Source organism: Dermacentor andersoni, chromosome 7 (genome assembly GCF_023375885.2).
Source record: "Dermacentor andersoni chromosome 7, qqDerAnde1_hic_scaffold, whole genome shotgun sequence".
Classification (NCBI taxonomy): domain Eukaryota; kingdom Metazoa; phylum Arthropoda; class Arachnida; order Ixodida; family Ixodidae; genus Dermacentor; species Dermacentor andersoni.
This window is the reverse complement of record NC_092820.1, coordinates 144,322,149-144,334,523: the sequence shown is the minus strand read 5'-3', so window position 1 is coordinate 144,334,523 and position 12,375 is coordinate 144,322,149. Positions and strand designations below refer to the sequence as shown.

Here is a 12,375-nt window from a genome sequence, read left to right as displayed (position 1 = left end):
GGCACGTCACACGGATCTGCCTCACAAGCACCATCATCACCGCAATCCGGATTTTGCACGCTTTCAGCTACTGCTGCATCAGACATTTCTTCTGTAGTCACGGCGGCGTTGTCGGCAAACAAAAAGTCAGTCAGTTCAACGTCGTCGGGTACACCACCGTTAGTACATAGCTCGTTCCACGCTTCGGCCACATTGGACGGAGTAGAAAGGTCTTCCTCCTCCTCGTCGGCACCAGCCCGTGCGTTTTTGGCTATTCCGGCCTTTAAAAAGCAATTCGCGATAACTTCTGCCCTGACCTCTTGCCAGGAGGCAGCAAGCATCTCGACTGCTTGATGAATGTCGATCTTCATCTCCCGTTCCAGACGGATGTCGAGAAGTATTTTCAGGATTAGTCGGCGCCGGTAACAGCATTTAAAACTGTTAATGACCCCTTTGTCCAAGGGTTGTATTAGGGACGTGCAGTTGGCCGGGAAGTAATGCAGTTCGATGTTCGACAGCTGCAGGCCCTCGACGTGGTGCGCCGAGCAATTGTCCAGCAGTAGGCAAACTTGACGGCCTTGCCGCTTGACGTCCTGGTTAAATTCCTTTAACCACTCAGAAAATATTGGCCGAGTCATCCACGATTTGGAATTCGCCACATACTTCACGGGCATACGCTTCGTTCCCTTAAAACACCTGGGACGGGCACTTTTGCCGACAACTAGCGGGACTCGCTTGTCTGTGCCGTCGAGGTTGGCACACAGCAGAATCGTTATGCGGAGCTTGCTCTGCTTTCCACCGCGGCAGTCATCGCCTTTTAACGCTAGCGTGCGGCCCGGAAGCATTTGATAAAATAGAGCTGTCTCGTCGGCATTGTAGACATCAGCCGCCTCGAAGCGACTCAGGATTCCAGGCAGCTTGTCAGCCACCCACGAAGCAGCAGCATCGCTGTCTGCGGAGGCAGATTCGCCGCTGATTACTCTTCCGACGACACCGTGCCGGCTCTTAAATCCCTGCAGCCACCAGTTGCTTGCCTTGAAATCGTCATGACCCAAGATACACGCAAAATCCTTTGCCTTCTGTTGCAAGATCGCGCTGCTTATGGGTACATTTCTGGCTGGCGTGTCCAAAAACCACGTGAACACTGCCTTGTCCACATCAGTGTATGTGGACAGCTTCAGTCTTTTTTTCTTCGAGCTTGTTCCCGACTCCACTGCGTTTCTGATGCTGTGTTCCGCACTCAAAATCGTTGATAGTGTGCTCGCTGGAATGCTGAAACGGGTGGCAATGTCCTTCTTCTTCTCGCCCGCGGAGACTGCATTTAAAATTGCGAGTTTGTCTTCAAAAGACAGAACTTTTCGTTTTCTGGCAGTAGAACTCATCACGACCAACCGACGACGCAGTTAGAAGCGGAGACGCACGACTACACGCCGACAGGCAGGCCTAGCACCTCCAAAACAAGTCGGACAAACCAGTACCAGAGCACAGTTGACACACGCACACGTGCAGAACGCAGGACAACACTCAAGATGGCGAATGCAACGCACCCATAGAGAAAGAAAAAAAAGTGACGGATATCGTTCGTCATCGTCCCTCCCCCTCTCCCTTCCGGCGCCTTGGCAATGAAAGAACCGGCTATCAGCGTTGCTTTTCAAGTGAATTCTTGCACATAAGTGTGTCTAAGCCGTTGAAACAAATGAAAATCACATAATAAGAATGCTTGTCCTCAAATCCATACGAAACAAAATAATTCTGCAAGAAAAATCAGCTGCCGATACCAATGCCACCTGGTGCCACGCTAGACAAGCAAAGCCTGAAAAGACTGCTACGTTAGGCACGGAGCGGCGCTAGTTGCCGCCATCATCATCATCATCGCTAACTTTGCTCGGTCGCGGCAATCCCTGGCGTGCGCGTAGCTGCTGGCTCCTTACAGCATTAATATTCAATAATCTAGAGCATTTCTTCGGCCGAATTTTCCTTAAAAGTGCTAAAAGTAATGACTGATCAGCTTTGGGAGTTCGTTACATCAAGGCTAACCGCCGCAACGCGTTCGTTACATCAAGGTCGAAAATACATGGGCTTCAATGGGGGCAGCGTTGGGGAATTCAAAAACTTCGTTAAATCCAGGAATTCGTTACATATAGGTTCGTTACATCCAGGTTTAACTGTACTTCTAATTTTACCAACAACAATTTCAGACAAACGGAGGTGAAGCACCACCAAGCACTCATGAAAACGGCAGCTTTTGATAAAGTATTGCGCTTGGAATCGCGGCTATTCCTTTAGGTTCGTCCCAAGGGCAACGACTTGGCAAACAACGGCACTCACCTCCTGCAGGCTGGGCCTCTTGATGACCATGGCGAGGGGTCCCCCCAGGGGTCCACCGCCGTTGCTGCCACCGGGGCAGTCGACAGAGCCCCCGCCACCGAAAAACACAGCGGGAGGTCGCCCAAGCGGAGGGGCCACTGGGGGTCCACTGGGGCCGGCCAGCCGGCCAAAGTCTGAACCCCCCGCCAGGGGGGGAAGCACTGAGGAGCCCACAGCGCACCAGCGACTGCAGCAAAAAGAAGCAGAGGAAAAAGAAAGTTTAGATTATGGGCATTTGCGTGCGAGAATTACGATGTGATCATGAAGCACACCACAGTGGCCGTCGCTGCCATATCACGATTCGCGATCAATGCAACCAAAGCAACTGTCAAGGCACTGGCGCAAGTAAAAACAAATAAACCAAGAAAACAAAAGGAGCGACTGGCAGTGTGCAGATGCTCGCAGGTTTGTTTCTGCATAAACGGCCGCAGCAAAATCACATGACTCTGCTCCACCAACAGGGAAGCACGGATAAGCCCCGGACCTCCTAGCCTGCTCTCGCTCGCTGGATTGGGCGGCAAGATCAAAGAATCTTTCAACTTTTACTTTTATTTAGGGGAACCTATTTGGGTGCGGCTGTTGGCACCCACTGGCAGCCAGAATACGAAAGCTACATTTACACGACCTCTGAGACCAACCACATGACGCCCTGCACTTCACCAGCAATCTTCTGCCGACTCCTGCCAGAGCCAAAGCTGTCAGAGCTGCTTTGGCACAGCATGGTGAGACTTCGGTTCTTTTTCTGCTTTTGGCGCGATTCGGCGCAAACGTTTGCATGAGTAGCAAAATGGCACGATTGGCGCAGGATTTCAATCCCTGCATGTTGTTGTCACTGGCGCATAGGTAGATCCTGCCAGACCAACTAGGCTGACTGCTGGCGTCTCTCTCTCTTCAATGGATGGGCTAGTACAGACTTGCATGCCTTTAACGATTCAGGCTCGGCGGTCCACCTTGCCACGCTCCAAGGTGGACCGGCGAATGTGCACAGGTGATAACCCATGCACGTTCCTTTCCTACCGGAAGGGAGTCGTCTGCCTGAAGAGACTTGACAAAGACATTGGCACTGGGGGTTGGCTGGGCTGCCTCACCACATATTGAGGTGAAAGGCATTGTCGCAAGCGCCAATCAGCCTCCCCAATGATTGCAGGGATGCGCTCGTCCCCGTGGTGTGATAGCAGTACGACAACCATAAACAAACTAAAAATGTGGCATCTCACGATATCGTAAAAATGTAGCATCGTACGATATCGATATCATATCGATATTGTATCGATATCGTATCAATATCGTATCGATATTGTATGGTATGTGTGTGTGGTACTGTTTCCTATTCGCAGAAACAAGCTAACCCACTCACCCAGCTGGGGGCAACCGAGGCCCCTGGGCGACGGGCGTCGCCGCGGAGACGTGGTGGTGGCGGGCGTCGATCGACCGCCGAGGTGGCACGGGGTGCCAGGCCTTGTGCACCTGCTGCCGCCAGGAGAAGAGGCGCCGCTTCTGGGCGGGGCTGAACGCCTCGTGCGCCAGGCACTTGTCCACCAGGGTCACAAACTGACTGACGCTCTGGTCCTCGGCGCGCACGCTCACCAGCAGACTGCTGCACACTGCACACAGGCGCACCACCCCAAGGAGAGTCCCGTTTCAAACCGTGGCGTCTTGAGATAACGCGCGCAGACTTAAGAGGCCATGACAACAAAATTTCGAGTTCTTGCACATTCGGACAAGGAAACATTGAAACACACCACCGCCTCCAAAGCATCAGTAAACTTGCTCGATGTATTTAGGGTTACACAAGAACATGTCTTGTACTGTTTGTTTCTTTAAATTCATGCATTCCTGCTGTACTTCCGGTTACCCGATTTCGCACACGTTTGCCCCACTCCCTTCTGTAGCATCTATGGGCCTTGAAGGTTATTTAAATAAGTAAGTACATTCTTTACATCTGCGTAATGTCAAGGTTTCATTGCATTGAAATTCAATCAGAAAATTTTTCCGTTCCACCACCCTTACTGATTACCCACCTTTTCCCACCACCCTAGTGAAGAGACCCGGCAGGTCTTCATCCTCCTCGCTGGAAACGTCCGTCGCCGGAGCAGCGACGCTGCCTTTGCTGGGACTGTGCGCCGGACTGGGCCCACCGCAGGCCGAGTCCAGCGAAGATGGAGGGCTGTCTTCATCCTTCGACCTTGCTCCTTCTTCCTCCGCCGCGGAGGACAGGGCACCTCCACCGCCAACGTCGTCGCCGTTGCCGCAAAGACGCGTCACAGCAGAAGTTGACGAGCCGGGCGAGGCCGCCCGGTGAAGTGGCCCTCCACCGTCTTGACCGTCCTCCGCGCGACTCGAGGCCTTCATGGGGGTCTGGAGCATGGCACGGAGCTCGGCCAGGGCTGTGCGGATGTCGCCTTCTTCTTGGAGGCTCTGTTGATGAAAGGATGAGAAACATGCTCACAAAAAAAAAAACTACCTCTGCAAAATTACAACAATCTTCATGTGATCAGCAAGGTTCCATAAAGGGACACTAAAAAGAAAAATAATTTGAGCTGCAGTAGTAAGCTGCCGTTTTACGATACCAAAAAGTTGCTCTCACTGCGAAAAGAACGTTAGCGAACAAAAAGGACGTCAAAATGAAAGATGGGTGGCAATGCCACCTTGAAGTTTGCACACCCACTCGATGTGAACTCATGGAGTCTAATGTCATCTGCTTGAGCCTAATTAACTTTCCATGATAAAGAAAGACTACACCGTATTGTAAAAAGGCCACAGAATGGGCTTAGACTAAATCTTTCAAGAATATTTACTGAGCCGTAACGGCCCAAATATGTAAAGATGTTTCGAAAACAGTGATGCCGCAGTGACATGTGATGCTGCAGTTCTGTTGCGAAATTCAGGAAATTGAACTTTGGCCTTTATATTCTCTTCTAAAAATCTAATAATCTGATAACCAACCTATTACCGCAAAAGAAATTACAGAGAATAGAGTTTCCAAGCAGTACTTAAGCTAAACTGACTTTGTGTTTCTTTTTATTGTTCCTTTAATGGCTTACAGCAAAGAGCTGCTGAAGGCCAACGGCAATTCAATTTTTAACAGCACAAAAAGCCTCATTTCAAAGTGTACATGTAGACCCTATATAAAAGCCATCTCCACTGCAAAATCTTGCGTTTGAAATAACAGTGAATGTGTCACAGAAAGCTCTAAAGAAATAAAGATTTTTTTGTACTGAAATTGGAAATAAACATTGCCATTAGCGTTCGCCAGAAACGATCCAGAGCCTGGCACACTGAAAACCAGTACGGGTCCTTCGAATCACTTTTGAGATAAGGCAATGCTTGCGGCAGGCTGAAAACCTCAGAGGCGAAATGCAAGGCTTTGCAACACATCTGCTTGCCTCCAGTGTATGCGTCTGCTTAGCTGATGTCAAGGGCTCAACTAAGTGCACACAATTTTCAATCGACCGCAACGAGCGACAGCATTGAACGAGAAGTATTGCCATCACGGAGGGCAACAGGTTCCCGTCACGTGTCGAATCGCCGGTTTTCAACTAGCCAAAAAAATGTGCATGTCGCCCGGAAGTCCATGCAGCGACTTTTGCCAGTTACAGCGATTACCACTTGACTGCGTAACATTATGGCAGCGACCCATGCTATTGCTTCAGTCTGAATTTGCTCTTGCTGCTTGCTCTTTGCTGTGATAGCAAGAAATAAATGGTAAAAATCAGCCTTCGTTTCATCTGACCTTGCGCTCAGGCCAAAGCACTAGCAATATTTGGTCGTTATTACTGAAATCAACCGTCTGTTTTGATGCGGTTAGGACTAAGAGGCCAACGAGAGCCGCTAAAGCGTACCAATTTCCACCTACCAGATAGCGCCACAGCATTGAAAGCTGCCGACATGGAACATATATTTGCTGGCAATGAAGTGATGTCATATTAAAACTATATCTAGAGCTCTCTGGCTATAATGTTGGCCTCATGGCACGGCTGCAATTTTTTATGGTCGTATGACAGTATTTATTGGAACATAATGACAACTTGTCGCCGATTTTGTAGTGACAAATTTCCAACTGATTTGATACTGGTCCATTTGTCGTGTCGCTTGTTGCTGTTGCTTGAACACTGCGTGCATGTGGTTGCCTCTTTAAAGGAAAGTAGCCAAATTCTACGCAACAAACGAAAATGTGAATTAGTTAATCAGGAGAGAAAGGAAAGTGAATGGCAGTTAACATCCAAGAAAGACAAGGTCTTCTTAGGTGCATTAGTGTACCATGCGTTTCGTTGTTTAAGACACCACAACCATCGGGATCGGCCCACATTTTTAGACAGCACTATCTTCAGGATCGGCTCTTATCTTTTTTCTGAGTGAAGTCAAGGTTCAGCTTCTGGTTTTAGATGCGCACAGTCTGAACGAGCTCATCTGGGCTTAATTTAAGCCCTTTTTGCGCTAATTACGCTGTTATTATGGCCCCATACATAGTTCTACACTAACATGGTGCGCCTTTTTCCATTCCAAGTTTTACTTAAAAACCCTTTTCAGTGTCTTACGTGCACTACAAGTTGTCTGCTGTCACGTTGTCCTACTATGCTCTAGAAGGCCTCAAATTGCCTTATTCTGACGAAAGTGGTTAGAAATTGGCAGTCAGATATCCGTGTACCATGAATCTAACATCGATCTGAAAACTCCTAAGAAGACCTTATCCTCAAAAAAAAAAAAAAAAAAGAAGAAGAAGAAAAAGTAGAGATGAAAGACAAAAACTGCCGTTTCGCTTCAATTTCCTCAATAACACGGCTTGTACGGATTGCATCAGCTGGGACCAGCCCGTGTCCCAACACTACTTCACAAGGTCCTCGCAAAAGCTCTGGATCAAGACCTCACCTTCTCCAGCTGACGCAACGTGGCCGGGCGCTCTTTCAGCTTCCGAATGCTAAGCACAATCTTGTGACGTGCTCCTTTAGTCACACTCTTCGAAAGAAAACAGCATCCGGAATGCATGAAACAGAGGAAACGTGTGATGAGCTCAAGGAGAAACAGCAAACACCATCAACAATAACAAAAAAAAATACACACAGAACAAACCCACATCTCGTTACCTGCCAAATGAGTAGAGAGCTTGTAAACACGCCAAGTAGTACCCGCTCCTACTAAAGCTAGACGATTTTAACAGAACATTTTATGCTCCTCGTTCTGCTCGTGCAAGCTTGCTATGCCCGAGCAGCTGAGCGGGCGTTTACTGCACCGCCTGGTGGCAGATGATGAGACTACAGTAAAATCAACCCCTTACTTCGTTACATCGAAATTTTGTGAAGCTGAAATAAGACCTCTTATATATATTTTTTAAATAGCTTTTTATATTATAACTGCAGCTGCCGACGGCATTTTTTTGCATGGAAAGAGCTGTAACATTTTCCTAATTATTGTGCAATCAGAAAAAAAAGCGAACTTCAATAAGAATGTAGGAAACCATTTTGCTGAATAACAGATTCAGTGACCATAGATGCCATTTCATGTGCTGTCAACGATGTCGTTACATTGGCAGTACGAACGATGCCCGTGAAGCTTTCACATCCATGCCGCCGCGGCGGATGCTAGCGTCCCCCACAGTGTGACGATGCCATGAGCCATCTTCGCTCGGCCATCAATTACACCCGCCGCAGATTACCTCCAAAATAGAGGTCCGAGCTGTGCTTAGCTTTAGCTCGGCGTAATAGCGGACTTGGCAGATTAGCACCACCGAAATGCATATGCACAAAGCGCTAAACAACTTAAAGCATTTAGCATACACTCGCTAATTCTTAGCTTTAACCTTACTGCATTCGCGTGGTTTACGTAAAAATATGGCGGCAGTCCCGGCTGTCCACTTCAAACTGAATTTGGAGTGGCTTTTGTAGAATTCAGTTCATTCCTAGCAAATGACTGTGCAGAGGCTATCGCTTAGTCCCAGGCCACTTACACGAAAGGGTATTACGAACAACCTTACGGATTTTTTCGAGATCGCTTGTCATTTCAAATGCTTCCAGGCCTAAGGAGAGAAACGTGCGGGATGGCTGCGCCACCTGTCGCCAAAGTCAAGAAATAAGCACGACGGCATATGGCCTCCAAGAGGCCATGGACGAGAGGTTTGTACTCATTTCACTGTGGATCAGCAGACGTGGAAAGTACCAGTACAACGCACCCCCAGCTTTCATTGCTGTGCCTCTCGCACTTTTCGGACGCACACGCAAAGCTTTGCGAATAGATAGAACCACTTAAGTGCACGTTGTATGCGAAATTCAAAGCGTAATCAAATCGCATCCTGTGTGTGAACTACACTATCACGCTATACTAAAACTAACTTTCTGCAAAGGTCATTTGCACAACTGTAACTCTATTTCCCTTAACCCCGCTATTACGCTAACGTTAAACTAAAACTGTCTATTGACTATGTTGCACTATAATTCCATAGAATGTGCAGTTTGACCAATTCCATTAGGTATCGCTGCACAAGAAATTCACAAGTGCCACCTCGGTAAACCCTTCCCGATGGTTTCAATGAGCGCACGTACAGCGGAGCATGACTTCAAGCTCTTCAGCACAGGTAAGGGTACCTTCGCATCACATCAACTCATCACATTAATTTTAATCGCACAGCAATTGTCCAGCCCCCTTTAGCTGCGACTTTCCCAGCCACTTACGTCACCTCTCAACGTGCACCCCTCTAAACTTCAATCCAGCTAACTGTAGCACAAACGCACATGCAAGGACAAGTATGCGAGACTGAACATTGCAATGCCAACTACTTGCCCACCATATCATTGCTGGCAGGAAGAGCACTACCATTTTCCATACAACCAAACAAGGTAGCCGAGACCACATCTACTGACTCACAGGACTGGCTGTGTTGTGTGTTGGATGTCCCACATTCCCTGACACACCAGTGTTTGGGAGACGTACAAAGCTGTTTTTCATCCCCTTTCATTTCCCCTAAGTTTTTTTTAGACTTCAATTTTTAAAACTACAAAGAATGTCTCCTACGCTTTCCTTGGGTTCATTATTTGTTGGCTTCATACAGTTCAGACTGTATATAACCTGGCTGCTCAGTTCACCTTCTTCTCATTCACAAACAGAAACAAAACAAATAGGTAAAACTAACCACCTAACTATAGCTGAATTCCACTTGAACTGGAGCAAGCTCGCTTTAATTCATGGCAGATAATTTTTTTTTCTACTACCAAGACACGGATTCAACCGGAAGTGCTCAAGTGTGCCAGTTTCCATTGACTACTATTGCTGTGATCCAGCAGGAAGCGTTGTTTTACTCTGGTGTAACTGTATCTACAAACTCTGTGCACAATCCGAGTGCTCCATTGAGGAATCAACTGTTTCGACAAAGATAACAAAATTAACCAATAACTTCGTTTTTTGCACTGGATTCTACTTTAGTACTGGCTACACACCAAACAGCAGAGTCATTATAATACAGTAGAACCTCGTCCATACGCGTTGGGGAAAAAATGTGCCAAGAAACGTGCTAACCAGGAGAACATACGACCAGAAGTCACTAAAACATCTGGCAGACTAAACTGTAGTTGGCATCTACGTTATTATGAAGCGCTCTGGGAATCGTTACAGCATGAGACGTCGATGCACACCAAGCTGTTGGCGCCCCAAGTGAGCCAAGACTCGCGCTGTCGTTTTTGCGGCTTTGCCAAGCTTACGTTGGCGCTCCTCGAATTCGGCCTGGATCAGCAGCTTTTTTGAGCGGGGCGTTATGGCAGGAAGTTTTGACGTGCCCACTCGGCGAGGATCGTTGCGGCATGAGATGTCGACGCACGTCGAGCTGGGGAGGCTCGTGCTATCTGAGACGCAGTTTTTTGCATTTCTACTGCGTAGTGTTTTAAAACGAGACGGGAAAACGAAATGAAGTCGAGCTGGTGGGCAACGCTGGAACGTGACGCCACCAGAGCGAAACATGACACTCATATTGCGCTGCCTGCAACAGGGAACGGCAGCATGTTTGTGTTTTCGCGTTTTAAAAGCATGCAGTATGCTTCCGATGGCACTACACCACATGTGCTGTGGAACAGATAGGTGAAGGTGGTTATAGCAATGGGGTTGGCGGCGTCAGCTGTGAATGCGACAAGCGACTACCCGCGAGGAGATCTGCTGGTGGGGAAAGGTAACCAAGAACCTGCGAGAGTCCTTACGCGACATGAACAAGCCAGCACTGTGGGGAAGCTGCTGCGGCGGGCAGCGCCTGTTCTCAATCGCACGCCTGGCGCCTTTTCTTATTTAGACGGGGTCTAGCAGCCAGGAAACGTATTGTACAATCGCAGTGTGGCAACATACTGACTGTTCGTGTCGGAAGATAGGGTATTACGTGAACACATTACCCGTAAAAAAGAAGCATAATTGTCTTGGATCATTTTTTTGTGCTCACAATTGCGAACATTGGCACCGGGAAATCGTGCGAAACGGAATCGTATCAACGAGGTTCTACTGTACTACAGACAGCGGCAACCTCAGAATAATATGGCAAATACACCACTGTCAATCTTAAAAGGGAATAGATGCTCCAGCAAATTATGTTCACTCATTGCAGAAACGCGGGGCAGGACCGAAATTCTTTCAAAATCAACTTCCCTCTGGACATTTCATCGAGTGCAAAGGCAGGCACGCCGCGGTTTCGTGGGCGGAAGCTAGTACGGAATTCTTGGGTTACTATTGAGTCAGTAGTTTGATGCGTTAGAGGTGGCTTAATAATATGGAAAATGGTTTTGCCACATAGGTTTAAGGAAGAGAGGCTGTCCGTACTATTCGATAGCGAAGCAAAAGCGTGCAGTTGGACAGAAAGAAATAAAATAAAATAAAACGTCTCCTGCACCTGGGCCTCCAGTTTCTCCTCCGTGAGGTTCATCATCTCCTCGTAGCTCATGCTGGCGAACAGGTAGGCATACTTGTGCAATCGGAGGCTCTTCAGCCAGCTGGGCACATCTGCAAGCAACCATACACACACCAGTAGAGCTATGAAGCTACCGTGGCGCTAGCAAACCGTGCGCACACTTAAGGGCCAACTGAAACGAAATTTCGGTCTGGCTAAATTGGCTACAAGTGTGCAACACACATACTACTCAAGTAATCTCGATGCGAAGCTGCCGGTCTAGTAATTGTCGATTTTCTTAACTTACAATTAAATTCCGGAGTTTTACGTGCCAGAACCACTAAGTGATCATAAGGCAGGCCAAAGCGGGGGCATCCGGATTAATTTGGACCAAATTTCAATCTGGCTAAATCGGTTACAAATGTGCAGCACACATACTACTCGAGTAATCTCGATGCGAAGCTGCCGGTCTAGTAATTGTAGATTTTGTTAATTTACATTTAAATTCTGGAGTTTTACGTGCCACAACCAATAGGTGATCGTGAGGCACGCCGCAGTGGTGGGACCCCGGATCATTTTGGACCACCTGGGTTTCTTTTAACGTGCATCCCAATGCACGGAACATGGGCATTATTGCCTTTCGCCCCCATCGAAATGCAACTGCCGTGTGGCTACCTCGAGCTTAGCAGTGCCAACTCTATAGCCACTAAGTCACCGTGGCAGGTGTCTATTTTCTCATGATCCAGCCTTTGTAGAGTGCCTAAGCAGACGACACAGGCACCTGGTGGTTAGCAGATGTGAAGCGAATGCAGACCATGACATCCAAGATTTTTGGCGCACCTTAAGCACTAGATAAACTCGCAAAATCGTGCCGAACCGTCACGCTGGTTTTCAATGTTCAAGGTGTTCTATCATTTTTCAAGGCACTGGTTCATTCTTAAAAATCCTTTTCCCCCAGTTTCGTTATTAAAATGCCTATTTCTGCTAGCTTATCATAAGGAGTCCATTCATATTTTATGAAAAATTTTGCATAGAGGCTTCTTTATACGTGCACTACCTGGAAAAAGACTTTTCACACGACCCAAAATTTCTTTACAGTGGGTTTAAGAGGAACCGTAAGCTCAGTCCTAAGTCTGATGCCACCTATTCAAACACATGTAAACACAGGAATGCTATTT

The 12,375-nt window shown here is 47.7% G+C and overlaps 1 protein-coding gene across 4 annotated transcripts in view; it reads right to left on the bottom strand.

The window, feature by feature from the left end:
- LOC126533698 (protein Smaug homolog 1-like) overlaps nt 1–12,375 on the bottom strand; it is a 124,481-nt gene that overhangs the window by 10,629 nt on the left and 101,477 nt on the right. For all 4 annotated transcript variants that reach the window (XM_050180885.2, XM_055072270.1, XM_050180884.3 and 1 more), the window contains 5 exons: nt 11,201–11,310; nt 7,216–7,302; nt 4,368–4,764; nt 3,704–3,950; nt 2,308–2,533 (listed from right to left, as the gene is read on the bottom strand). In XM_050180885.2, coding sequence (XP_050036842.1) covers nt 2,308–2,533; nt 3,704–3,950; nt 4,368–4,764; nt 7,216–7,302; nt 11,201–11,310 — 1,067 coding nt within the window. The remainder of the gene's footprint in view (nt 1–2,307; nt 2,534–3,703; nt 3,951–4,367; nt 4,765–7,215; nt 7,303–11,200; nt 11,311–12,375) is intronic.